The sequence below is a fragment of the Pelodiscus sinensis genome, chromosome 8 (assembly GCF_052426305.1).
Source record: "Pelodiscus sinensis isolate ZL-2025 chromosome 8, ASM5242630v1, whole genome shotgun sequence".
Classification (NCBI taxonomy): domain Eukaryota; kingdom Metazoa; phylum Chordata; order Testudines; family Trionychidae; genus Pelodiscus; species Pelodiscus sinensis.
In genome coordinates this window covers 42,023,174-42,049,864 of record NC_143059.1, presented here as the reverse complement: position 1 = coordinate 42,049,864, position 26,691 = coordinate 42,023,174, and the positions used below count along the sequence as shown (strand labels likewise).

At 42.7% G+C, this 26,691-nt stretch overlaps 1 protein-coding gene across 1 annotated transcript in view; it reads left to right on the top strand.

Annotated features, from left to right (window-relative positions):
* The window catches only part of MARCHF5 (membrane associated ring-CH-type finger 5), a 65,752-nt gene that overhangs the window by 13,219 nt on the left and 25,842 nt on the right, over positions 1 to 26,691 (top strand). Inside the window, exons 2-3 of the mRNA XM_075935189.2 lie at positions 8,866 to 9,068; positions 26,394 to 26,524. Of these exons, the coding sequence (XP_075791304.1) occupies positions 8,866 to 9,068; positions 26,394 to 26,524 (334 nt within the window). The remainder of the gene's footprint in view (positions 1 to 8,865; positions 9,069 to 26,393; positions 26,525 to 26,691) is intronic.

Here is a 26,691-nt window from a genome sequence, read left to right as displayed (position 1 = left end):
CCCCGCCTACATTACATAGGGAAATCTAATGTAAATGTACTGCACAGGTGCACAGTTCAGAGAGTGCTCAAGAGCTACTCTTAGAGCCCCTGAGAGCTACTGGTAGATCGCGATCTACTGGTTGGTGACCACGGACCTAAGGGGTCACGTGGACAAGAAGCCCCTTCCCCCCTTTATAGGATTAGCCCCATGAATATTTTGAAATTTCTTTTCCTGATTTCCTGGCTGGATGAGCACATCTAGTTGCTTTCTGTTAGCAACTGCCCAGCTGACCATGTTGGCTACACACTCCATCTTAGAGTAGACTGGAGATATTGGATTACCTGAACCTGTGGGGAGAAGAGGCTATGCAGCACAACTCGAAACCAGCCATAGAAACCTCAATGGCTATGAGCAGATTGCTCAGGGGATGCAAGATAAAAGCTATGACAGGATCAACAGCAGTGCTGTTTGAAAGCCAGAGCTGCAGCAAGTCCAGGGAGAACAACAATAGATATCGTGCAGAGCAGCAGACTTGCCGCTTTCTATAAAGAGATAGATTCCCTACTCTGTGAGGAGACCCTCCCATGGCACCATGGATACTTCTGAGTAGCCTGAATTTCAGGCCCCTGCTGTGAACAGTGAAGATGAGACAGTGGTGGATGAGAGAAATATGGGGATCAGGTGACTGGAGGATCCAGCTGCCCCAGGATCTGGTTTTGACTAGGGATGTGAAAGCATAAATGTGTACACGGTTAACTGATGAGTGTGGGCTCTTTGGTTAACCTTCATGGTTACACACAGGTTCCCAGTATTCACAGGGAGCCATCTTAAAAGTCAGCTCCTGGCGCACTCCAGGTAATGGTGAGTTGCTTCCCCCATCCCTGCACGATATCTGATAGAGACAGCAGCAGGTGATGGGGGCAGGCAGGAGCCACCAGCCTCATGCATGTAACCCAGTTTAGAGGAAGGAACTAAGGATGTAAAATCCTGTTTAATCATTGAACTGGTTAAAGCTGGTGTTTAACTTGTTAACCAATTAAAGGAAGGGTGGGTAGGATACAATTTTTTCCCCTAAAAACAACTCATGGTTTAGTTGTGTTTTGGAGAAAACTTGAATTGGTGAGATTGTCTTTGTTAATTCTTGCTGATCAAAAGAGAGATTTTGAGACTGCAGATTTTACAAGCAAGGGGGAGAATCAGAAGGTAGCTGTAACTATATAACTCCAAAGCTAAACTGATTATATGGCTTAATTGTTTAAAGTCAAGACAGTATTGAAAAATACATGAGTTTTTGGTTTTAGAGAGAGCATCAAGGAACAAGGTTTGAGTTTCAGTCAGGAATGATGGTTTGTTTCACCTTGCCAGGCCTTCTCTCTTTCAGGTTATCTGAGTAGTGACCTGTTTCAGTAGTAGGATCAAGGTAATGTTTTATTCAATACAAGAAAATGGAAAATCTGGCAAGTACCAAGTGGTTTTATTTAGCTCTTTCTGCTGCAGCAACTGTCAATAGAAAGATAAGCTGATGACAGACTACAAGGGATTGCTATTCATTATTCATGCATGGCTAAAGGTTTAAAGTATATAAAGGATATTATGTGATTATTTTCTTTTTTTATATGGTTTAAATAGTTTCCTGGCAAACTGGATAGAGTTGCTAAAAATAATTTTTAAAAGATGCATGTATTTTTCATACCTTATGAAAAAACAAGAACATTCTTTCATTTATATTTTGAATATAAAACCAATATGGAGCTTCATTCAAAGGGTACTCATATAATGACTTGTGCAATAGGTGTTGCGCTGGTACGTTGCCAGACTTCTGTTTCATCAGTATTTGAATAGACTTTATATTTCTTTGGTATCTTGTAGTAGTGCAGTCAACAGCTTTAGCTGAGTTATCCAGCCCTGCCATGGAACCTCATTCATTAAAAATAAAAGCTACAAGCTGGATTTCTAAAGATGACTTGCAGATCCCAGTGGTAGAGGAACTACATGACTACAACATTTTGGTCTCAGGATTCTGTCTTGCTAGGAAGTAGCAAATAGATGAACAAGGTTCTCTGGCCCTTTTATCTCCAGAAGATCATGTGTGGTTTCTGTCATGGCCTGAGTGCTCCACTGATTGCTGTTGCTTGCTGGTCTATGTTAGAGGATTGCTTTACCAGAAGGACTTTGTGGAATTTCTAGCAATCCTATAGTCTTCTCTTCTCTATCCTCTGACTCATAAGAAGGGCAAATAAACTTTACAGCCTCTGAGAGTACGTCTACACTGCACAGTTATTTTGGGATGCCTCCAGCATCCCAAAAGAGCTACCCCACTTCTTAACAAGCCACCTCTTACTTTGAAATATTTTTTGAAATAACGGGAGCATTATTTCGGCATTTTTGTATCTCTTGTTCCACGAGAGTTAAGGAATGTTTCGAAATCTTGTGTTGTTTCAAAATTTGACGCTGTGTAGACATGTCAAATTTCAAAATAAGCTATTTTGAAATAGATTCGAAATAAGATACGCAATTTGCATAGAGTGAATTGCATATTTTATTTTGAGTTTAGGGTGCTATGTAGACACACCCTGAAATAGAAACCCTGAATCTTCAGTCTCGGGATAACTGATACAGGCAAAATAGGCTTCTAGAACTGAAAGAATCATTGATACTAGAGACAGGAGAGAGCAGTCTCCCTATATACCTGGAAGACAACGAGTAGGACATTTTTTTTAAATGATGAGATAAATGAGCAGTTTGTATTGCTGAAATATTGTTGAACAAGAATCTAATATTGAATGAGGAATTTTGGGGATCTTATCTAGCAACTATATTTATATAATCCCTTTAGTTGTACTAAATCCTTAGTTGTAATTTTCTTAGATGCTTATACTTCAGGAGATTCTCTGGATCATAAGATGGAAAGGCCTTAGGAATTTTCAAATGTATTCACTCAGCCAGATCTTCTAGTGTTCTTCAAGAAGGCCATGGAATGGCTTGCCCAGTTCCATATAGATTTTGCAGTAGAATCACAGATGACTAAGGAATGATTCAATTCATGTCTTACTGATACAGTCCTTATTGAGATTAGCCTATGTCTCTGTAATATTAGTGTCATATCTAATCATCTCCTTGGTGTCAAGGTTAAATTTTATCACTTTAAGGAAGCAAAACAGTTCTGTAAGAAGCATAAACTTATTAAAATGGGAAGTTAAATCAGTCCTCTTGGACAAACCTGACCCAATTATTCAATATGATCCCTACAGACAGTTTTCTCCTAAACAAAATCTGGATTTTATTCATAAAGCACAGAAGCAAGAGTAAAGTGGTTATTTTGACTTGTCTTTTATCCAACATTTAATAAGAGGGAACTGCCACTTTCCTAACAGAGGCTTATGATAACAGAGGGTATTATCTACAATAAACTATGATTACTTCAGATAATTTAATTCTACTTTCAGGTAATGAGAGAGAAATATTATGAAGAGTGAAGTATATGAGAATATTTTTATGAAACTAAACACTTAGCTATTGTCTCACCTATGTGAATGGAGTTTTCTTGTTTACTGCATGTATCAGTGCAGTAGTGAGCAATCTGAGGGCTGCATGCGGCCCATTGGGGTTCTACGGGATATTTTGTCTACCAATGCCCATGAACAGGGTTGCCTCTGGTATTAATTCATGTAGGTTTTTTCCTACTCGTATTACAAAAGCAACACACATTTAAAGCAAGGGCACATGAAGTGAGGTGCATGCTCATTGCACATAACGTTGACTGTGGGAGCAGTGGCTCCCTCTGCATCCAATCAATGTGCTATGGTTCAGTAGGCACACCCTGCAAATTCTAAGTATGCAAACACAGTTAGCAAAACTACCCTATCCTGGGAGACCATCTTTGTGATGATGATCTTGCAACGCTTTGAGATTAAGGGCCACTCGTGGCACAATTTAGGGTATGTCTATACAGCAGAGCAAAAATCAAATGAAGATACACAAGTTCAGCTAAGACAGTAGCATAGCTGAAGTCGAAATAGCTCAATTCGGCTTTTAGCACACTACACACCAGAAAGTTGAAGGAAGAACACTTTTTCTGTTATTTTGGAATAACACCAGTTATTCTGAAATAACTTTGATGTGTAAACATTCTAGCCTATATTGCCCTTCACTGTATCAGTGATTAAGATGTTGCTGACAGGCATTAATGTGAACTGATTTTACTTGTTAATAGTGGTCTCACCACTGCCTTCCTGTCCCTTGTCATCTTGTTGCTTGACAGTGGTAGTTCCTTGTACTTGGGGCATTTTTATCATCCTGTCACCTGGACCTGCTCTGGGCACATAATGGAAATGGGGCAATCAAAATGCCTGTGGCATTACTGCTGATGGAGCCGGGAAAAGTAGGACACTTCCTAAAAAAAATGAACAGCAAAAATTAGCAGGTTTGTTTCAAGATGTCTTTCGAGTCAGACTGAGAAACACAGCCTTCTCAGTGTGAACCATTACCGTGCTTATCTTCATAAGCATAAGGGCTAAAACTGCAGAAGTGCATATATAGTAAGCTTTGTAGCCATTATTCACTGCCTGTACAGTCCCACCAATTTTAACACTATTGGAAGCTGAAAGTGAGATGAGTTCAGATTTAATGCTATCATATATATAGTAGCCCAATGTCTGTGACTCTGTAATGCTGAAACGCTGGCTGTTCCCCCTGGTGGCGCTGTTGCCTCCCGCTGTGGTGCTCGGCTGACTTCTGCGCCGCTCAGCTGGGCTCCTGAGAGAAGGCTCAGGAGAGAAGACGGACATGGAGGAGAGACCTGAAAATCTCGTTTTATGATGGGCTGATTGGCTAGTTATATAATAGGGGTGTAAAATCTTATTTAATTAACCAATTAAATGTTAAGTTTAATCAGTTAATTAAATGGAAGCAAGTGGGGGGTGGCCCCCCCAGCCTGCCACGGGAGGGCTGGATTGTTCCCCACCTCCCCATGAATGGAGGCTGCTTTGGCCAGGCTGGAGTGCTCCCAGCCTGTGGCGAGCCCTGTGGGGCTGGAGCAGCCCCTTGCTCACAGCTGGTGGGGAGATGGGCTGCTCCAGCCATTACTGGTTACCTGTTAACATCCCTAAAATCAAAGCTTTTTCTTGTTGATTTAAATCGAACCACCTTTCAGTACAGAGGGGAAGGAGGAAGCTCCTTGACTCAGTGCAGAAAGGTGAGGAATGTAGGGAGGTCAGGGCTGGATTTCCCAATAGGCAGGCTAAACACGTGCTTAGGGCACCAGCAAAGCAGGGGCACCAAAAAAAATGAGATTTTTACGGTATAGTATTGTTTTTATTTTGAATTACATATGGGGGGGGGGGGCACCATAATCTTTTCAGTGCTTAGGTCCTCTTAAGGTCTTAATTTAGCCCTGCGCAAGGAGAAGGTTAGGGGCATGAGCTGAAGGGGCTGGACAGGGACAGAAAATTGGGGTAGGAATAATAACAGAGGCAAGATCTGGAAAGGGAGTGTTGTACAGGAACAGAAGGCGGCATGATCGCTAGAAATCCTACAGAACCTTGAACTGAACCTGTTAATCACAAGTCAACATTCCTTTGCTGTCTTATCAAATAGCTGTGAAACTCTTTGGCAGTGTCTCCATCCCCCTCTAGTGGCAGTTGCACATATAAGAAGTCTTTCACTACTGGTTACTCCAATAGTAGAGGACTTTTCCAAAGATCTAAAGATCCCAGCTTGCCCGTGACCCATGTTGTGGAGGGGGGGAGGAGAAGGTGTGTGTGTGGGGGGGGGGGGGGGGAGGTGTTAGTATAGTACCACATGGTAAAAAAAAAATTAACTTAAACATTAAATATTTAGTTAATAACACTATGGTTGCAAAGCTAAACACTCAGAAGCTAGGAACCATCAGAAATAAGGTTGCCTGTGAAACATTAATTCAGATTCCTTGTGCAGATGCATCCATCTTTAATTTACATGATCAAAACTGGGGTTGTTTCTTACAGAATCACTGCCTCATTCAGCACATAGAGTGAAATAACAGTTAGGTTTTTAACCTTTTAAATTAAGTTTATTTTTCACTGGTCATGAACTAGTATTTCTTTTGTATTTTGTTCAGCTGCTCAGGCTGACTTTTTTCCTTTCTGGTTCTCGGGTAATTGAGTGGTAAACATAGCATAAGGATGCTTAAATAAACGAATCTGCAGTTAAACCTTTTCTGAAAACTCTTGTGTTCAACAGTAAGTATTTAACAAAATTTCTTTTTCAAAATCTAATTTTGGAGCTTATGTTTTGAGGACCCAATGGCGCTCTCAAGCTAGACAATGATAATGCTGCTTAAAATCTAGACAATGGCACCATTTTAATAAGGCCACTGAAAGATTTGTGAAATAACAGAATCTGATTTTAAGAGAACCATAATTCATATTTTTGGAAACACTATACTAAATACCTAGAGACAAAATGCATTGGTGGTTAGAACAGAGGCTATAACTTAATGGACTTGTCTTCTTTCTTCCTGTATCAGTCTTATAACTTCTTCATGCTGTAATTTTGCCTAATTGTAAATAACTCAACCTCTGTAAAATAATTTGAGATATTTTGATTAGAAGTGCTATGTAAGTGCCAAGTATTGATAATGTATCCGGATAGAAAAATAACCACAATGCTGTTTTAACTGAAGTCTTTTGGTAGTGCTTTTGTAACATTTTGGTGAAAAACAAGTGGGATACTGTCATATTCAAATTCCTCTACTCTTTAGACCATGTTGGACTTTTACTACCAGTATGATGCATTACAGCACTTTGTTAACCTTCATCACAAACACAAGGTGATTTGGGGGTTTAGTTCTGCAAGGACCGTATGTATTATTGGCATAGCTGACAGTTTTTGATTAAATCAGATAGTAAAGCATGTGTTTTACATTGGTTTTGAGGTGGGCAGAGGCATGGATAATATATAAAGAACATACTTTGCAAATATCTATCAACTGATTCAGATTTTGAGCCTACAATTTTGAATTGACTAATTTTTAAATTATAAAACTGATTTGAGTGCTTAAATTATTCAGAATATTTTAAAACTCTTATTTTGCCAGCAGAATCATTTTATATATATATATATATATATATATATATATATATATATATAGTAGCCCAGTGTCTGAGAGTCTGTAATGCCGAAATGTTGGCTGTTCCCTCTGGGGGGCCCATGCTGCATGGAGAGTGCAGGGCCTAAACATCCGCTTGCGCTGCTTGCTCCCCAGCAGAAGTCACAGAAGTCAGCCGAGTGCCATGGTGGGAGGCGAAGGGGGGCAGGGTGGTGATGTGCGGTGTGACAGTGGCTCCAGGCCCCGCCCTCTGGGCATGAACGTCACTGTCCCACCCCGCTTTGCCTCCCACCGTGGCGCTCGGCTGACTTCTGCGCTGCTCAGCCAGGCAGCCACGTGGGAACAAGCGGCACAAGCGACTGTTTGGGCTCCGCGCCCCCCATGCAGCACGGGGAGTGAGGAGCCCAAACGGCTATTTGGGCTCCGCCGTCCCCCAAGTGAGAGGCAGGAGGGGGAAGAGAAGTGAAAGAGAGAGACAGAGATAGAGGCAGGAGGCGGCGGAGAGCTGGGGGCGGGGGGTAGGGAGGAAGTACTAGGAAGAGAGAGGTAGAGAGAGAGAGACAGAGCGAGAGACCGGAGGCTCAGGAGAGAAGACAGACGTGGAGGAGAGACCTGAAAATCCCGTCTTATGACAGGCTAATTGGCTAGTTATTGCATATTAATAACCCTAACCCTAACTTGCACCTTCCCTTACCCCTTCACCCTCCTGGTGCCTCCCCCTACCCCCTCACTGTCCCTGCCCCTTTGCCCTTTTTTCCCTGATGCCCATCCCCTCACCATCCTCTGCCCCCATTCCCCTCATGCCCTTCTGCCCTCACACATGACTTGCTCCAACCCCACCTTCCTCATGCCTCCCCCTTCTGTCAAGTTTTCTCCAGCACCTCCCCCTCCAATCCCCAATGCCCTTACCCTCTCCTCTTCCAGCATCACCCTGTCCCCCCTCCCACTGACACCTCCCCTCCTGCCCTTTTCCTCATTGTCTCCACTTCCCCCATAGCATTTGTGTCTCCTCTACCCTGTCCCTTTGGTGGCTTCCCCCTCTTCCCTCCCTCTCTGTTCAAGCCCCTTCCACCTCTTCCCCTTTCTTCCTCCTCCATCCTCCCTCACCACAAAAGCCCCTTCCTCTCTCACCCCTTTCTCTTATTCTCCCCCCCCCCCCCCTTACCTTCAGCTTCTGCCTTACATCTTGCAGGGCTGGAGTCAGAGCCAGCCCAAGCTGCAAGGCTGGGTGGGGGTGCCCCCAGGGTGCCGCACGGTGCTGCAGGGCCAGGTGTTGCTGGGACACGCTCGGGCGCCCCCGGGGCACCGCACGGTGCTGCAGGGCCGGGTGCCGCGTGGTGCTGCTGGGACAGGCGGGTGCTGTCTGTAGTCGAGCCCTAGCTGCTTTTGGAGCTGGGCCACTGGGTTTTAAAATTCCTGGCGTTTCCCCTTTCACCTGTTGCGCGGCGTTTGAGGATGCTGCGCATGCGCTCTCTGCTCCACAGTGCCCAGTAGATGGCTGCAGGGAATTTAACGCCGAGGGGCTGTGGCACTCCATCACAAATTCCCCTCTTCCTCCAGCAGCTGCTGGCTGGCCCCAGACATTAGGGTGCCCCGGCACACCCCGTGCGCATGCCTATGATTACACGTTTACCATTGGTTACATGTTTACCAATCACATACGTGATTATTAACATCCCTAGTGTAATTGCCCTCTCTAGGTGGAAGTTTAAGTGTTTTACATGTAAGATATTATCTTTAAGTATTGCTATATACATTGCTACTTTTGTCTCTGATATGTGATTGTTTAATTACAGAAGTTGCTGGGTGTGTTTTGCCACCGATGAAGATGATCGAACAGCCGAGTGGGTGAGACCTTGCAGGTGTAGAGGTTCTACAAAATGGGTTCACCAGACTTGTCTACAGCGTTGGGTGGATGAAAAACAAAGAGGAAACAGTACAGCTCGAGTTGCATGTCCTCAGTGCAATGCAGAATACTTAATAGTATTTCCAAAGCTAGGTAAGAGATGTACAGTTAAATTCAAATACAGTTTAATTTATTCAGAAGTATCTAATTTCTGTTTGGTGTGTAAACTTCTGTGTTGTGAAACACACCAAGACATGTGAATTCATCATTTTAATTGTTGGTGTTCTTTGGAAAATGAATGCGGAAATTTGCAATTAGTGCATTTATCCTGGTTCAGTTCACTGTATCCTGGAAACTTTGGACAACTTCTCCCCTGTAGCAGATACCAATAACTCACTTACAATAATGCTCCAGAATGGTTTTCCAGACCATAGGTTAGACTGCTTTTAGTTAGCTGAGAGAGAAAAGCAAACCTGCCTGTAGATTTGTAACAATGTCCCTAATGTTACCTGAAAATACTTCTGTATTTAATTTGTATAGGACACCGGGACTACTGCTCTGTACCAGAGATAACAGTATTGTAGTTGTGTTATCAGTAGTCAAAAAAGAAATAGGGGAGAGGTATATTGTTGCAACTTCTTTTCACATGAGTTGCCAAAATGCTGCTCACAATAGATTTTCTTCTGTGGGGCTACAGTATTTACCTGGTCTCTGTTAGGCTTCTCTTTGATTGGGAGTGATGGGGTGATATCTCCAAACTCCACTATCTTGTGGCACAAAAATTGTGCCATTCTTTGATCCTCTTCCTTCCTGACATGAAAGATGGAACAGTTATCAGTATTGGCATTTAAATTGTCACTAGGTATCAGGGATGTTAAGAAGCGGGTATTTAACTCATTGAGTAGTGAATAGAATTGTTATCGACTACTCAATTGATTAGTCAATAGGCAGCCGTCTCAGTCCTGGCTTATGCTGGGTCCGGGACCAAATCCTGCTGTGGTTCTGCAATTTAAAAGGCAGTAGAAGCCGAGCAGCCTGCTTCAAGGCATCAACCCCTCTCCTGCTCGCCCTGCTGCTTCCTCTGATAGGGTGGGGCAGGCGGCACTGTAGAGATGGTGCTGGGGGAAAATGGCTTTTAAGCCGGCTCCTCCTTCCCCTGCTGATATAGAGGCAGCAAGGGGAGGGGGAAGGTGAGTAGTCCACTCAACTAGTCAACTACTCCCTTGCATTCCTACTAGATATCAGAGTTGACTTTTCACTAAGAAGAAGGGGTAGTTTACATCTCAATGCTTTTTGTTTCAGACTCTCTAGAGTCACATCTGCATGAATTTCTCAATTTGCATTTTTGAGATTTTCTTCACAACCATGATAGCTAGATACTTAATTTTTGTTTAAAAATCAGTATTGCTAGCACTTGTGAATTAATCATGAATCAGTATCTTGGTGCCTGCAAGGGGATTTGTTGGTATGACATGAGAGACAAATTTTTTCCCATGATTCTTCCACACCACAAAATGTCAGCGCATGGGTCAACTAATTTGGGCTTATGAGTCACTGCCATGAGGCTAAATACAGCAGTGTAGATGTTTGGGCTCATCTGGATCCTGGGCTCTGAAACTTGGCAAATAGCCACGCTGCTGTTTTTAGCTCTGTAGGCCTGAATCATTTGACCTGGGCTCTGAGACTCTGTACTGCACATCTTTTGTTGCATTGTAGACTACTCTGTTGTAACTGAGAACTTGGCTTTGGCCTTGGCACTTAGCTCTGCCTTTATACATGGATTAGGGATGTAAAATTCCATTTAATCAGTTAAACATTACATTTAACTGGTTAACCACTTAAACAGGATCCTATGAGTGGGGCCTGTTGGCCCTCGATGGGCTCGAGCCTGCTGTGCTGTGATTGGGCCGACAATAGGGGTGATGTTTACCAGTTGACTACTGCATCACTAGCAGAAATTAGCCCTATCTCAGTAGTTGTGAGAGAGGTTTCTGGAGCAGTGGGAGTCTAGGGTGGAGTAGAATCAGAGAGAAATTGCTGCTTCCTTGACTCACTGAAGTCCTTTGCCTAGAACCCAACAGCTGCTCATTCCAGAGGAGTTGGGGAAGTCCTGCAGCTGCAGTCCTGAGCAGGGAATCAGCCCCTAACACAGTATAATTGGAAGGATAATTAAAATACAAATTATTTTTAGCTACTTAAATACTTGAGATTTTTTTAAAGAACTAAAAGATACTGCAGTTGATTAACATACAGGCAGTCCCCGGGTTACGTACAAGATAGGGACTATAGGTTTGTTCTTAAGTTGAATTTGTATGTAAGTCGGAACTGGCTCCAGATTCAGCTGCTGCTGAAGCTGATCAGCGGCTGACTACAGGAAGCCCTAGGCAGAATTGCTCTGCCCCCGGCTTCCTGGAATCAGCCGCTGATCAGTTTCAACAGCGGCTGAATCTGGACTCCTGGGACAGAACAGCTGGGGCATTGCCGGGTAGGTCCCCGCAGGACCAACCCGGCAGCACCCCAGCTGTTCTACCCCAGGCATCCCGCAACAAAAGCCTGGTCTGCTGGGGGGCGGAGGGACGCACTAGCTGCGCCCCCTCCCCCAAAGCAGACCAGGGAGACCCAAGCAAAGGCGCGGAGGTCCTGCCGCCTCTGCGGCTTTGCTCCTGTCTCCCTGCTGTGCTGGGGGAGTCCCCCCCAGCACAGCAGGGAGACCCGAGCAGAGCCGCACAGGCAGCCGGACCCCGCTGCCCGTGCAGCTTTGCTCCTTTGCCCCGGAGCAAAGCCTCTGAGGCTTTGTGCGGCTTTGCTCGGGTCTCCCTGCTGTGCTGGGGGGGGAGTCCCCCCCAGCACAGCAGGGAGACAGGAGCAAAGCCGCAGAGGCGGGGGACCCCGCCGCCTGTGCGGCTTTGCTCCGGGGCAAAGGAGCAAAGCCGCACGGGCAGCGGGGTCCCGCCGCCTGTGCGGCTTTGCTTGGGTCTCCCTGCTGTGCTGGGGAATCCTCCCCAGCACACCAGGGAGACCAGGAGCAGCTTTTCTCGCCCCGGAGGACGCGGTGGCGGGACCGCTGCGCTCTGGGCGGTCCCGCTGCCCACGAGCTCCGGGTCGAGAAAAGCCCCGTTCGTAAGTGCGGATCTGACATAAGTCGGATCCGCGTAAGTCGGGGACTGCCTGTATACATAGCTGATCAAAATTATGCAAAAAAGTAGTGACCTGTTTTTGAAGTGCTTTGAATATGAGGTTTGATTTAAAAAAAATAAGGCTTATAAATAATTGCTGCACATCTCAGCTGGATTACAGCAATGCAGTACCTGTGAATGAAGACTTCAGCACTTTGGAAGTTCAGCTACTGCGAACACATCAAACGTGACGTCCGTTGGCTTCTCATTGGATTTCAAATCAAGTGAAAAGTCTTATACCTTACCGTGAAAGAACTCCATAGCTTTGGCTCAGGATAGCTAAGAGGTAGCCTCAAGTACCAAGATGAAGGTGGTTGTGGATAACTACACTTCTGTGGAACAATGGAACTCTTATCAGTAAGATTAAAGCTTGCCTAATAGGGGAGCAGAACTTTTATCCAGAAACAGTCTGAGACTGTGAAATGAACTTCCTCAAGAACTGAAGAGCATCGCTACCTTAATTGTTTTAATTCCAATTCCAAGTGTCTTGACAGGTATAATTACTTTATACTTTTAAAAAGACATCTTACTGCAGATGCTTGTCCCCCTGTGAATGGATGAGAAAAAAAATACCACATGACAAACGTATACCCATGTTGCTTTAAAGCACTATTGGAAGGCACTCAGATATTACAGCAATGTGTACTATAAGAAACTATGTAGACTAGAGTAGGGTTTTAGAAAGCTCTTCATGGGTTAGGGTTTTTGCAGCAATTACCAAGAGTGTTTGATATTCAAAAGAGTCTTCTATGTAAAGATCTTTGTGGCTCATACAGATTTGTTGAAAAATAACTGGAACACTTGATACATAGAATACTTTGCATTTCTTGGATGTTCATTGTTCATTTTATAGCGCTCATGGAGGAGAAAAATATGGGGGCGGGGGTGTTGGAGAACTGAGAGAAGAAAGTGTCAAGACATTAACCAATGAATGATAGTACCTCTATCTGAAGGAGGAGAGGAACTGGAGCATCCAGTGAGAGGTGAACAATTTTTGTGCACCAAAGGTTGACTTTTCATCTTAAAATTAATCTCTCATACTCTAGCAGAGGCATGTAGGGGGATTAGTCAAGACACTAAACAAAAATGAGGGGGTTGTTTTTTTTTAAATCTCATAATTTTCAGGGAACTGACTCTCTTGATTTTTGATTTCGGTAATATTGATAAATGAAGGTTAAGTTTTAAATAATATCTTCAGAGAAATGTTGGTACACTATATGGGCATGCACCAACTCTTAGAACCATGACTATGGTCACTAAAGTAATATAGAATAATTTGGATGCTTTGTTACATGTCTGAATAAATTAAGGAGTTCTCCATGCAGCAGATAAAAATAGGGTTCATACAGGCATATTGCAGATTCCCTAAATTCTCCCAGTTGGCCAGTAGCCAGACCTAGAGCATCATCCAGATATAGTTTTGAGCTTTTTTCCTTAACTTTTGTATTTGTTGTCTGAATGTTTCTCTTTAGCTGGCTTTTGGAAGCGTCATTATTTTAGTTATTTATTTATGTCACATCAGAGATAACAAATATGGGTTGCACTTCTGAAAACTAGTACTCTTTGGTTGGGCAACATCTGTGGTTTGCCAAGACCTCCTGGTCCACAGAGCCCTGGCTGAATGGCAAGAAGGTCAGCAACCTGGCTGGGTCCAGGGACAGCAGGACCAGAGTAGGGATGTAAGTGACTAGTTGACTATCGGATAAGCAAAAGCTTATCAGATACTTGACTAGTCTCTCGACTAGTCACTTCTCCCCCACTTGCTGCCTGTGATGGGGGGAAGTGACTAGTTGAGGGGGGAAACAGGAGAACAGTCACATCCCCCCCCAATTGCTGCCTCTGAGGGGGGGAACAGGAGCCGGTGCTGGGGAGAGCCAACTTAAAAGCCAGTTCCCCCCAGCATTGTCTCTGCGGAGGGCAGGGGAGGCAGAAGGGTAGCTGGGACCAGGCACAAAGCAGGAATCAGCTCACTACCGGCTCGCACCCAGTCCCAGATGCTGCACCTCTGCTTTTTAAATGTATTTAGAGCCTGTGGGCTCTTAATACATTTAAAAATCAGAAGCACAGCGGGGGAGACCCGGTATGAGTCAGGAATCAGCTGTCTTAGCTCAAGCTGAGTCCCTCCCGCTGTGCTTTAGCCTTTAGCTTTAGCCAGTAGGCTCTTAATACATTTAAAAGGCAAAGCCACAGCAGGGTTAGCTCCCAATTGGGAGCTAACCCTGCTTTGGCTCCCCTGTTTATCAACTAATCAACTAGTCGATGGAAATTTAACATCCCTAGGCCAGAGGAGCCCCACAGCAGTGGGGCCAGGGACTGGAGAATCCTGGCAGCCCGTGGCAGCGCAGAGCTGGGGGCCTAGGGAACTTTAGGCGTCTGTAGCAGCATGGGGCTGGCAGCTGTAGAAGCCCGGGTGCTTGTGGCAGCATGTGGTCCCGGGCCAGAGAAGCATTTCTGCCTGTGGCAGCACGAAGCCAGAGAATTCCAACAGCAGCTGCATTGTGGGGTCAGGGGCTGGAGAAGTTTTGCCACCCACGGCAGCACAGGTCTGGGGAAATCTGGCTGCACGCAGCAGCGTGGGCCAGAGCCGGAAAACCCTGGGCACCAAAGGCAGCCTGGGGCTAGGGCCAGCGGCAGCAGAGCAAGGGAGAGGGTAGGAGGGGCCAGAGGCTCGGGGCCCCTGGCATGGGATGCTTCCCCTGATCCAGCAAATTCTGTTGTTCAAGACCGGCCAGGTCCTGATTGTGCCAGATCAGGGAGGTCCAACTGTAGTACGTTACTAGAAAAAATATACATTATTAGAGAATATATATTTTCTGCCCCCAAGAAGATTAAAACAAGTTTGAGTATGACACAGAAGGATGCAGAGAAGGATGTTAGGAAGGGAAGAAGGGACGAATACACAAAGTAAAATTGTATGGTTATTTGTTTGGCACATTATACTAACCATCTACATTAGTTTTATAAGGGCAGACGTGAGGGTTATAGTTTGCTGTAGCATTGAAGGCAGTTTTTTGTAAAGATTTGCAGATCCATTTTTAAAGTTCCACTGGTCATGTTGGTCCAGTACAAAAATTGGGAGTTTCTTGTATTGTAAGCCTTTTAGGACAGGGTTCTATCTTATCTATTTATACAATGCCCAGCACAATAGAGTTCCTGTTATTGTGTGTTACCATAAGATACCTTTAATAACAAAGATAGATCTGGTAAGCAGATAGCTATGCTGGGGCCCTGGGAAAGGTGGGGAGGGGATCTAGCTCTACACTCCTAGAAGGGGCGGGTCATTGGGTGGAAAGGCCTGTGCAGCCAGCCCTCAGCATTACCTGGAGTACACCATACCGCTCCCACAGCCCTTACTCGCCTGGAGTGCTCTGCGCAGCACTCTATCAGACATTTAAAGAGCCGTGGAAGTACAGCCGCTCTCCAAGTTACGGACCAAACACTTTGCCGTAACTCGATCTGTTTGTAACTCGGACCCCATTAAGTTACATGCAACTGCGCTGTTTGTAAGCGCGGGTCACATTTGTAACTCTCACGTAAACTCACGTTTGACTCTCGAGCCAAATATGGCTTAGTATGGAACCAAATATAGCTCTCTTGTCATTCCCAAAATATATGCAACTTTTAAAATCAAAATGAAAAATTAATTCAAAATTAAAAAAAAAATGTAATTACCCATGTAGTTTGAATGCGTGTATGAATCTGAATTTGACCAGTTATGATATAAACGTCAAATAAATGTATGAAAAGATGCAGCAGCAGAAGTCCCATTAAATAAAGTCTGTGAGTACAATGTTTTATTTATGCTATTATTAATCATCCTGTCAATTATCAATAATATTAAGTTGTATATTTTCAGTTCTGCAAATGGGCATTCTGATACATCTCTTTATTAACCACTTATTCTGAATTTTGATGTAGTTTGGCTCTTTGTCCCTAATAGGTTGCCGACCCCTGCACTAACCAATACTGTTTCCCTTCTCACCCCGCCAGACCTTTCACTGCTACATTTAGCTATGCTCCTCAGCAAAGATGCAGTCTGCCTTTTTTTTTTGCTGCATGTGGCTACACACAACCTACACAAGCCACGAGTGTAAACAAGAAACCATCTTACAGCATTGAGTCAGTAGTCAGCCCCAGTTTTGATAAAATGGAAGTGGAACCCTACTGTCCAGAATCTCTACTGTACTTAGGTATAGAGTGGACTGATCTGCAAAATGAGCCTTCAGTCTCCTGCAAAGGAAAGCCTTTAGTTTGTTCCTTTGCAGCTTTGGGAGGACAAATGCACAGACAGTTACAAACTGGAGAGAGGGACCTTCCCAAGCATGCAAGGGGGAGAGAGGATCTATCCAGGCACACACAACAGTGAGCATATTGATATGTTACATATCTTCCACTGTCTCCTGTTTTAAACACCTACCTCCTTGTCTGTAATCTGACATTTCAAATGAAGAAAAAAGAAGGAAATAGAGGCTATAGAAGCTGTTAAACAGTACTGAAGCAGAAATCAGAGCTTTGTCATGCAAAGAATTGAACATACGTGTGGTACTGGGAAGTTTGTCAAAGTGTGTAGAAACGGACCTTGCTGCTCACAAATAAAAATAACCTGATTAAGTAAAAGATAGGAACAAGCATTAGAACACGTTGCTTAACACTCAGTTATACAGGGTAAGAAAGAACGGAGGGCCATTGGGCATACGTGATTCTTGATAGCTGCTGGTCTGTACATTTGGATCCATGAAGGGATTTGCACAAGCCATATTGGTCACTGTTTTTCTTGATGGTTCCAGGCTCAGCGCAGATGCTTATGTATTCTACAAGTGAGGATATGCCGAGCCAGTTTTCACAGGAGAACAAATACTTATGAACACTTCAGTGAAAGGGTTTAAAAGAAAAATAATAAAATTTGGGAAAAATAAAATGTAGAAGAGGATCACTTGTTGAAGAACATGGATACCGTAAAGGTAACTTTTCTTTCTCCTCCGGACCCCACTTCAGAGGACTGACCTCTTCAGTAATCCAGTTTAACTCCATCTGTTGTGTAGTTTGTTTTACTATTTCTCCTCCTTTTATACCGTCACATATTTGAAGTTGGTTTCCCAGTATTTCAACCTTCTGTACACTCGATTTTATATATCGAAGTATAAATTAACATGCATGCATTGGCCTTGCCTATTGGACTCTAACGGTGAATCCACAAAGTCTCAGTAGACATTTCATTTCCTTGCTACCAAATCATTGTCAGTGACATGTTTAACATAAACATGCTCAATTAAAATACATGATTATGATATTACCATCAGCCATGCAAAATATTGTTTCAAGTACTGTGTGCAGTACAACTAGTTAAAATCTAATAAGATTTTAATATTGACAAAACATTTGGTTTCCTTCTTACAGTTTTAAAATCTTAACTTTGTTTACAACTATAATCTATTTTTTCTCATTCGTGTTAAGATGAAAGGAAAACTAGGGTATTTTGTCTCATTTCTTGCAACTCAGGTGCTGTAAAATACTATTAATCATTTGCAGCACTGCTAACCCCAAGCATTCAAAAATCAGGATTTTTAAAAATGGGATTATTTGTATTCTGGCTAGTCACCCTACAGAGTGTAGACTGTTCATTTGGTCAGTTTTCTCCATAACCTTGGACTTGACACTTGCATATTGCTGCAGATATCTTCTTCATCGCATATGAATTATCCCCATGAAGATTGCCCAGTGTTTGGATTAGATCAACGCATATTTGTTTTTTTTTCAATACAGTCAATGGAGAGGTTATATTAGGAGACAGTGGAAAGCTCTTTAAATGATTTGCAGCCACAGTGCAGTCTCCTTTAGGTGAAGGTGGAAACCTATGTTTTGTCAATTCATTTCTTAGTTTTAGATGCATTCCTAGATTCTTTGTTTATTCTAAATTAGCACATAGCATCTGCAAGTAATGCTTGCTACAATCTCTTTTTGGTAAGGAAACTCAATCCTGTCCAGGCAAGTGATTAACTGGCCTCAGTTATACATACCCTCATCGTCTTCCCCACAGCAAATCATGAAGCACCTTAGAAACTTTTAAATAGTACTGAATGCAGCATTGTGCATGTTCAGCCACACAGGATATCATGAGCACATCAGACCTGTTTTTGGCTCTGTGTATTGAGTTTCTGTAGAATACTGAACTAAGTTCAAGATCTCAGTCCTTACCTTCAAGTCACTTCATAGATTGGGCAGCCCAGGATGTCTGAAGGACCACCTAAAATTCCAGGACGAAGATCATAGTCAACAACTCAGCTTCTCCGGCTCTGTATCACACAAGCAGTCTGCAAGACAAGATTTCAAGAGCTAATCCAAGACTTCCACAGGAACAAAGCAATCACAAATTTTACCATTTGCCATTCTGAGTCTATAGCACATTACTTTGATTTTGCCTCCTGTACACATAGCATGTATGTTAAAAAAACAAAAACCCTACTAAACCAAAACCATGTAATACACAATTATACCCCTTCAGGAGAGGTTAAGAAAGAAAGGAGAAGTCATACGTAAGAGGTTGTATTGCTTAGTGTATGACTGGAAGCCTCCTAGATACTATCATGATAATTCTGGCATAAGACCTGAATAGAGCAAAGGACTGAAAACCTAGAGCTCATTTTTTATTAAGGGAGAGGAGAAATTCTTAAGTCATCACTTCCCTCAAGGACCTGGAGCATTATGTAAACAAGCAAACAAAAACCAAGTAGTATAACACTTCATAACATTAAGAGTTGACTACACTGGAACTGCAACTTTCTCTGTTTCTTGTTGCTGGGCAGAAATTGCAAGTTTTGGGACAGGAGTAAGAATCTAAAATAGTTATAATTTTGGTAATTCTGATTCACCTAGGCTATGTCTACACTGCAGCGCTATTTCGGGATACCATAGGTAGCCCGAAACCGCTATTCCACGTCTTTTAAATGTGCCCGTTATTTTGAAATGTAACAGGCTTGCTATTCTGACTTCCCTATAAACCTCATTCCACAAGGAGTAAGGTACGTTTCAAAATAGTGATTTATTTCAAAATAAGTGTAGACAGCACCACATTTCAAAATAAGCTATTTCAAAATTGACTCGAAATAAGCTATGCAATTTGCATAGTTCAAATTGTGTAGCTTATTTCAAGCCACGGGTGCAGTGTAGACTTCTAGAGAATTTGCAAGGCTAGATACAAGCCAAATGTGCACTGATTTATGATGAATGAAGATGCAGTAGTCCAGATTGTGAGATGGGAATCAAATTGCATTCATTTTAACAAATATAGTTGCATGCACAGAGAGAAGGATCAATTTAGCAATCAACTAAAACTTTTGATGGTTTGGATTTTTAGGGGTGCTAAGCATGTGCAGGTGCCTGTAACTTTAGTCAGAGGTTAGGTGTTCAGCTGCTACAGAAATCAGGCCATAAGTTTTCAAAGTCACTTAGTAGCAAAATAAGAAACATTTATTTCACTATAGCTTATGGTAATTGTTTAAGTAAACATTTTGCATATGTACACGTTAAGATCCTAATTCAATTGATTCTTAGACATTCAATAAAGATAAACATCTGGTAAGCTTAACATGACATGTTATGTTGTAATGCTTATATTTAAAGCACATTTGGAATGACTGTATATTAATCGATGCTACTTTAAGATGTAGCGAAGGACATTAACATTTACCATTTTAATGAACAGTTTACTCAAACAAAAATTTTTAAAATATAGTTCACAGGTCATATGATGTTGTTTAAAGCACTGTGTAGAGAAGCAAGAGATCTGTACTCTATTTTCAGCATTGCCATAGAGATCACTGTGACCTTGGGGAGGTTTTATGCCTTACTTACAGGTGTATTCTGAGGTTTCAAATAATTACATTTGTGAAGTACTTTAGTTCCTTATTTGAAGGTGCCATAGGAGCATTGTCATAATGTTTGTTTTTAAAATAATTTGGTCTTTGTGTGGCTCAGCCATTTGCAGTGAAAAATAGACCAGGAAGGGGCATTTTTCTGCCTTTCTTGATAATATTAGTTGACCTTCTCTCCAGCTAACCAACCCAAGAGCCTCTTGCAGGAAGTATCACTACCCAATAAGAACACTCTTACTGAGGGGTACTGTCATTGGTTTGTTGTTGCAGCAGGGCAACATAAAGGTGTGTGGTGCCCTCTGGAATCCACCTTGTGATCTCATTTTGGCAAATAATACTACTGTACTAAACAGAATTCTGAATTAGGTGATACAGTGGAACCTTAGAGGTACAAACTGATCCATCAACCATACACCTCATTTGGAAGTGGAAATGTGCAATCTGGCAATAGGTGGGATTAAAAAAAAAGCAAATATAATACTGTTACATGTAAACTACTAAACATTTTTCTTCTACATAGTAAAGTTTCAAATCTTAAGTCAATGTTGTAAACTTTTGAAAGGAAAAACATGTTTGTTCAGAGTTATGAACAACCTCCATTCTTAAGGGGTTCTTAACTTTAAGGTTCTATTGTATTCAGAATATAACACAATTGAAAAACAATTCAGGATTTTTATAAGGAAAGGTTTATAATGCTGTTCAGAATAATCTGATATACTTTTACTTTAGAATAACCTTATATATCTCTTCCATATTGGGCTAGAATTTAAAAAAAAAAGACACTATGATATTGATGCTTTCCTTTTGTGTACACCACTTTTGAAGTCTGAAAAGATGTATGGGACATTAATTGAAGGATTTATTTTGCAAACTTTGAAGCTGCAAAACATTGAGTGGGTGAGTATGCAGGCTGCCTTAGGGAGAGAGGACAACCCCAGCATCTGGGGGCCGTGTGAGAGGTGCCTGTCCATGGCTCCTGCAACTGCAGCAGGCACAGTTGGGGGACAGATGCATGTCCCTCAGCTAGGGGACAGAGACGCACAGACAAACAGACCACGCACAGAGTCAAACTCTCTGAAATATATAATAGATATCTGTCCCTTTTTGCACCTCTGCTGAACCCAATGGGGTTGTAACTGTCTCAGTCCCCATCTCTGAGCCCTTTCTGTGGTCATTCTGCAATATAACTCCTTACCATACCCTCCCTTTCCATTTTATGAGAAATAAATCAAATTCTAGGCACATCCAATTGTCTTGACACAACCAAACCCTGACCTTCCTTTAAGTTATGATAAGATGAAGCTGCATACCAAAAATGGTGGCCCTGGATCTTAGAATTTAGGAGGAGTTTTTGAACAAATGGACTCATGGATGGACAGAGACAGATGGACAAGATATACTTTCACTACCAGGTTTTGTTCAAAATATTCGTACTCAATAATTTTATTTTGACTTAAAAATTCTACTGCAGTATTTAGAACCCAGATGTTTCTGTATTGGCTAGTCCAGTAAAACCAGAAAGTTAGATTAATTTGTTTGCATATTGCTCAAACAATGAAGTGCCCAAAAAAACCCCTAAATGGTGAAAAGTTTTAACTACGTTTTAGTCGTAAACTTTTTTGTTACCAGCACATTATATTATTAATTTGATATTGCTCCCTTTAATAAAAAAAGGGACAAAGTTTATGACTTTATAGTACAGTGCTCCAGTTTATTAGTTCTGCTTTAAAAGTGTGGGTCTGCTTCCTCATATTCTTCACATATCTATATTAAAGATTTTCAGGCTATGATTCAGCTCTGATGAACCTATTTGTCGTATTCATCTAAACATTAGCAGTTTTCTTGGTGCGTAAGGCTATATCTACACTATGAACTTTGGTCAATACAGAGATGTTGGCTTAAAGCCACTGCTGTAAGTATTTTGCTTGTGCCTGTGTGTTTGACTCCTTTTGTCTGTGGTGTGTACACTCATCAGAAGTGCTTGTATTTGATACACGTGCAGTGCACCATTGTAGATTTTCTAGTTTTGCAATCCTGTCACCATCCCGCACACTGTCTTCTGGCAAAATTTTGGCAATAGCATGGTGGGGCAGAAACAAGTTGTGCAGAGGTGACTGGGAGCAGAGTCAGTTTCCATCCCATGTCATATCTTTTTTCAAAAGTCTACAAACCCACACAGCCCTCCTACTGTCCAATATCTGACAGAATCATGGAGTCCATACAACTTTGAACTCTTATCACGAACGTTGCAAGCACAGGATGTACAATCCTCTGGTATTTGCAGAGCCTCAAGAATAACTGAATCAATGGGAAACATAACTTCTTGGAGGCTGTTGGTGCTGTTCATGGAGAAGCTCAGATAGCAAAGTGCTGCTTCTAGGCCTCGGAAGTGAGCACTGACTGGCAGGAATGCAGTGGCATGAGGAGCAATGGCTGCAGAACTTTTGGATGTACAAGGTCACATTCCTGGATATGTGTGCCAGGCTCACTTCAGGCAATTCAGTACAGTGACACCAGAATATAAAAGCTATGTTGGTAGTGGAGAAAAGTGGCAATTGCATTGTGGAAACTTGCAAAGCTAGTTTGCTACAGTATGATGTGACGTTACTTTGGAGTTGGAAAATCCATTATGTGGGCCATTGTAATGCAAGTGTACAGGGTCATTAATTGCCTCCTGCTATGTAGGACTGTGTCTCTTGACAATGGCAATGTGTGGATAGAGTGGATGGATTTACAGCAGTGGAGTTTCTGAATTGCAATGGAGCAGTAGATGGCATGCATATCTTTATTTTGGCACTAGACTGCTTTGCCACAGAGTAAATCAACAGAAAAGCACTGGTGGACCAATGGGGACGCTTTACAGACTTTGATGTGGGCTGATCAAGTATGATTCATGACACTCTCACATCTTTAAGAACACAGGACTTTTCAGAAAGTAACAATCAGGGACTTCTTTTTCTGACTGGTGCATTTCCATTGGTAATGTTGACATTCAAATAGTGACTTGCGAGCGGGGCTGCTATCTGTTGCTTCCTTGGCTCAGGCTCGTGACAGTTGAATCTCTTTGATGCTATTATCTCAGCAGTTAAAGAGTACAGTTGAATGCGCTTTTGGTGGATTATAGAATTGCTAGAGTTGGTTGTTCTCATGATTGGACCTCAGTGAGAAAAATATTCCAATCGTTATAGTCAGGGCTTGACGATCGCAGCGAAAACCACTCGCCAGCCCCACACCATGCACGCGCGAGACCTGCATTGCGCATGCGCAGACCACTGGTGAACAGGGCGACTGGCTGAAATCTTCTCGCCACGGGCATAGTATATTTGTTGAGCCCTGGTTATAGTTATCTGCTGTGTCCTGCATAATATCTGTGAAGCAAAGCGGGGGGAGGTGTGGAGCTTCCACTCGGATTGACTGTCAACATGGAGCTATGCAACTCAAGGAGGCTTTGAAAGAGCACTCCAGCAGTGAACCACTGCAATGCATTATGGTGTATTCTGATTTACCTGACTGCTGTTTTGTGGCCTGTTAGGTTTGTATGGTGCTTGAATAAATATACTACTGTCAATGTCCCTATTAATTTTGTTTGTCACTGATCCTACAAAATGCCACATTTATACAGTAATAAGTAATTAGCTACATTCAGAACTGCTGGGGGATTCTATCATATATCGAGAACTAATAAAGGGGAATTATGTTCAAAACGATAGAATTTTAACGAACAACTAAATCACTGATAAATTCATGCAAATGAAAGCAAATAAATTAAAAAATACATTAATACAACCGAATTTAGGAAGGGAAATAGCATTCATGTTTGTGCTAGCTACAGTAGAGCCATGCAAATCTGCTGATATATGTTTTATATTTATTGGTATCCACATCTGTGGTTGTAGATGCGGATATCTGTGGATTGTTTTGCAGATGTGGATTGCAGATACAGATTTTGTATCCACATGGGACTCTAAGCTATACATATACCTTTCTTCCAGGTCACTGTATATGAAGCTGTGGTTGTCTTTAATATCCCCTGGGATGGTATGGTAGGGATAGGGCAGCAGCCCCTGGGGCCTTATTGAATGATGAGGGAGACTGTAGAGAGGTGCTGCAATGGAGTTCCCCATGGGCTGTAAAGGAAATGGCCCTGGGATTGTTAAACTTGTAGGTCCACCACCATCTGCAGCATCTGGATTTGCTGGCCTGGTTTGTCTCCCTCTTTATCATCTCCCCTCTTTCTGTCTCCAGGCACAATGCTCATGGTCTGATGCAGCACTGGCTTGCAGGATCTCATTAAATGTGTCATCTTCAGTCCTTTTGTTTCTCTTCCTCATCTGGCTCGGGTGTTCTGTGGATGTGGAAGATAAACCCCTGAAGGATGCAGTGGCAGAAGCTGCATATAAAACACACAAGAGGCTCACCATTGTCAGTATGGTCACAACAGAAAGTGAAACTTAAGGTTCAGACATCCCTTTCATTGCTCCCATAAAGTTTTAACGAATACATACTCATTGACAGTTCTGTTTGGGATTGCTTCTGTACGTTTCACTCTCATACAGTTTTGAATATAGCTACGGTGACCATATTTTCTGAACCAAAAATAGGGACACATTAGCCATGTCTCCTGACTCTGCTAACCACACCATGGACCCCTTAGGCCTTGCCCACCTGCCACAGAAAAGCCCACCCGTGGGGGTAGAACTTCCGGGGTCAAAATGGACACATGACCGCAAGTAAAGGTGTCATTTGTTCCCTCTAAGAACTCCTCCCACTGCCTTTTACCAGTAAGGATGGGTTTGGGTACTATAGGAGCCACCTGTGCAACTATACTGCAATTACATTTGGGATCCAACCTCAATTCAGAATGAGATCCTATTACTTTTCAGTGTAGATGCAGCTCCATTTGACCCAGGGCTTGGGAATCATCCAGAACTATCCCACAACTTCATGGGACAACTTTCTTAGTCCTCCTAACGGATGATGCTTACCAGTTCCAATTAACTGGTAATTGGAGAGGGCTGGAGCAGCTCCCCTTCTGCTGTGGCCAGGGGGGCTGCTGTAGCCCTACTACAGACAGTGGTTGTTCTTATTTGGAGCAGCCCTTGTCTGTGTGAAACCCCGGGGGCCCTGAAGGCAGGGACTTGCACCAGTGTCCAGTGCGGCCTCTCTCGCTGGGGAGTCCAGCTTGCTGTGGACAGGGGCTGCTCTGGAGGGGGCTGGAAGCTGACGGTAGCCCCAGTGTGACCGAACATTAACCGGTTAACCGATTAAGGGGAATTTACATCCCTAATGAGATGTACTGTGACTGCATTTTTTGAAGTTACTGCAAAACTATCGAGTGTCCTTTGTTTCTACAAGCCAGAATGACAATACTGAACTAACCATGACAATTTACAGGGTGGAGAAGACCATATCACTGCTTGAAAGGTATTTTTCTCATAGAGATCAATGGGTCTGGGCTATTTTATATTTAAAGCTACTGTGAGATGTGTATGTCAGTACCATGGTGGCAATACTTACATTATGTAGTGCCAGTACATTCTAATATTAAAAATACCTTAATTAATGTACAGTCTGAAATACTTTATTATTTATACAGCAGTAACACACAGAGACCTTAATCAGGGACCCTTATGCTATACTCTGAGCATATTTAAACTAACACCCCAGGTCATATTGACAGGGGACTAGGGTTTTTTGGCTTTCTGTAACATGGGACAGGAGTCACTTGCCAAGATTATCTGGATATATCTCACTAAAGCAGTTATTTGCCCTTTCAGGGGCCTCTGGGATTGGTTTATCTCAGTCCCTCCTGGTCTTGATCTATGACAGTTCAAAAAGTTTTTAGTCTCTTTAGGACAGTAATACTTTGCTCTAATACTGGTTGTTTGGCTTGCTGTGGAGGTCCCATTTAGTATCTTTAATACATAGGTGGTCAGACTAGATATTCTATTGGTCTCATCCCGACCTTAAATCTATGACTCAAAAGTCTGCTACATTAATCAGTTTATTCAAAAATGTACAATTATTGCTTTATTACTGTATACTTTTTTGAAACTAGGGATGTGAAAGTGTATTGGTTAATGTGCACCGTTACATGCAGGGCCTCCTCACTGTGCTGCTGCCTCTGTATCAGAAGCAGCAGCACGGGGGGCAAGTGGGAGCCAAGTGGGAGCCAGTAGCTGTGGGGGGCTGGCTCTTAAACTGGTCCCCTTGCACTGCTGCCTCTGATATAGAGGTGTCAGGCAGGAGCTAGTGCTCGTGGGGAGCTTAAAAGCCAGCACCCTGTACACACTGGCTCCCAGGGAGCAGGCTGCCCCCTTCCCCTCCCCCCCACACGTGTAACCATTGACATTTTCAGCGATTACAAATTTTTCTTTAAAAAACATATTTCAACATCCTTATTTGAAGCATCCTTCTCCTTTCTATTGCAGGTCCAGTTGTTTATGTCTTGGACCTGGCAGATCGGCTGATATCAAAAGCATGTCCATTTGCTGCAGCAGGAATTATGGTGGGCTCTATCTACTGGACAGCTGTCACCTATGGAGCTGTGACAGTGATGCAGGTTCAAATTAACTTTTTTCTTACATGTTAATACTTTTGAAACAACTTTCTTAAAATTCTCCTAGCTATATTTTTCCTTTTGCATTTTAAAATTTGCAATAGTTTATAACTGACACAGCCACAGCTTTAAACATATACATCCAGCTGGAATTGAGACAAGCGTAACTA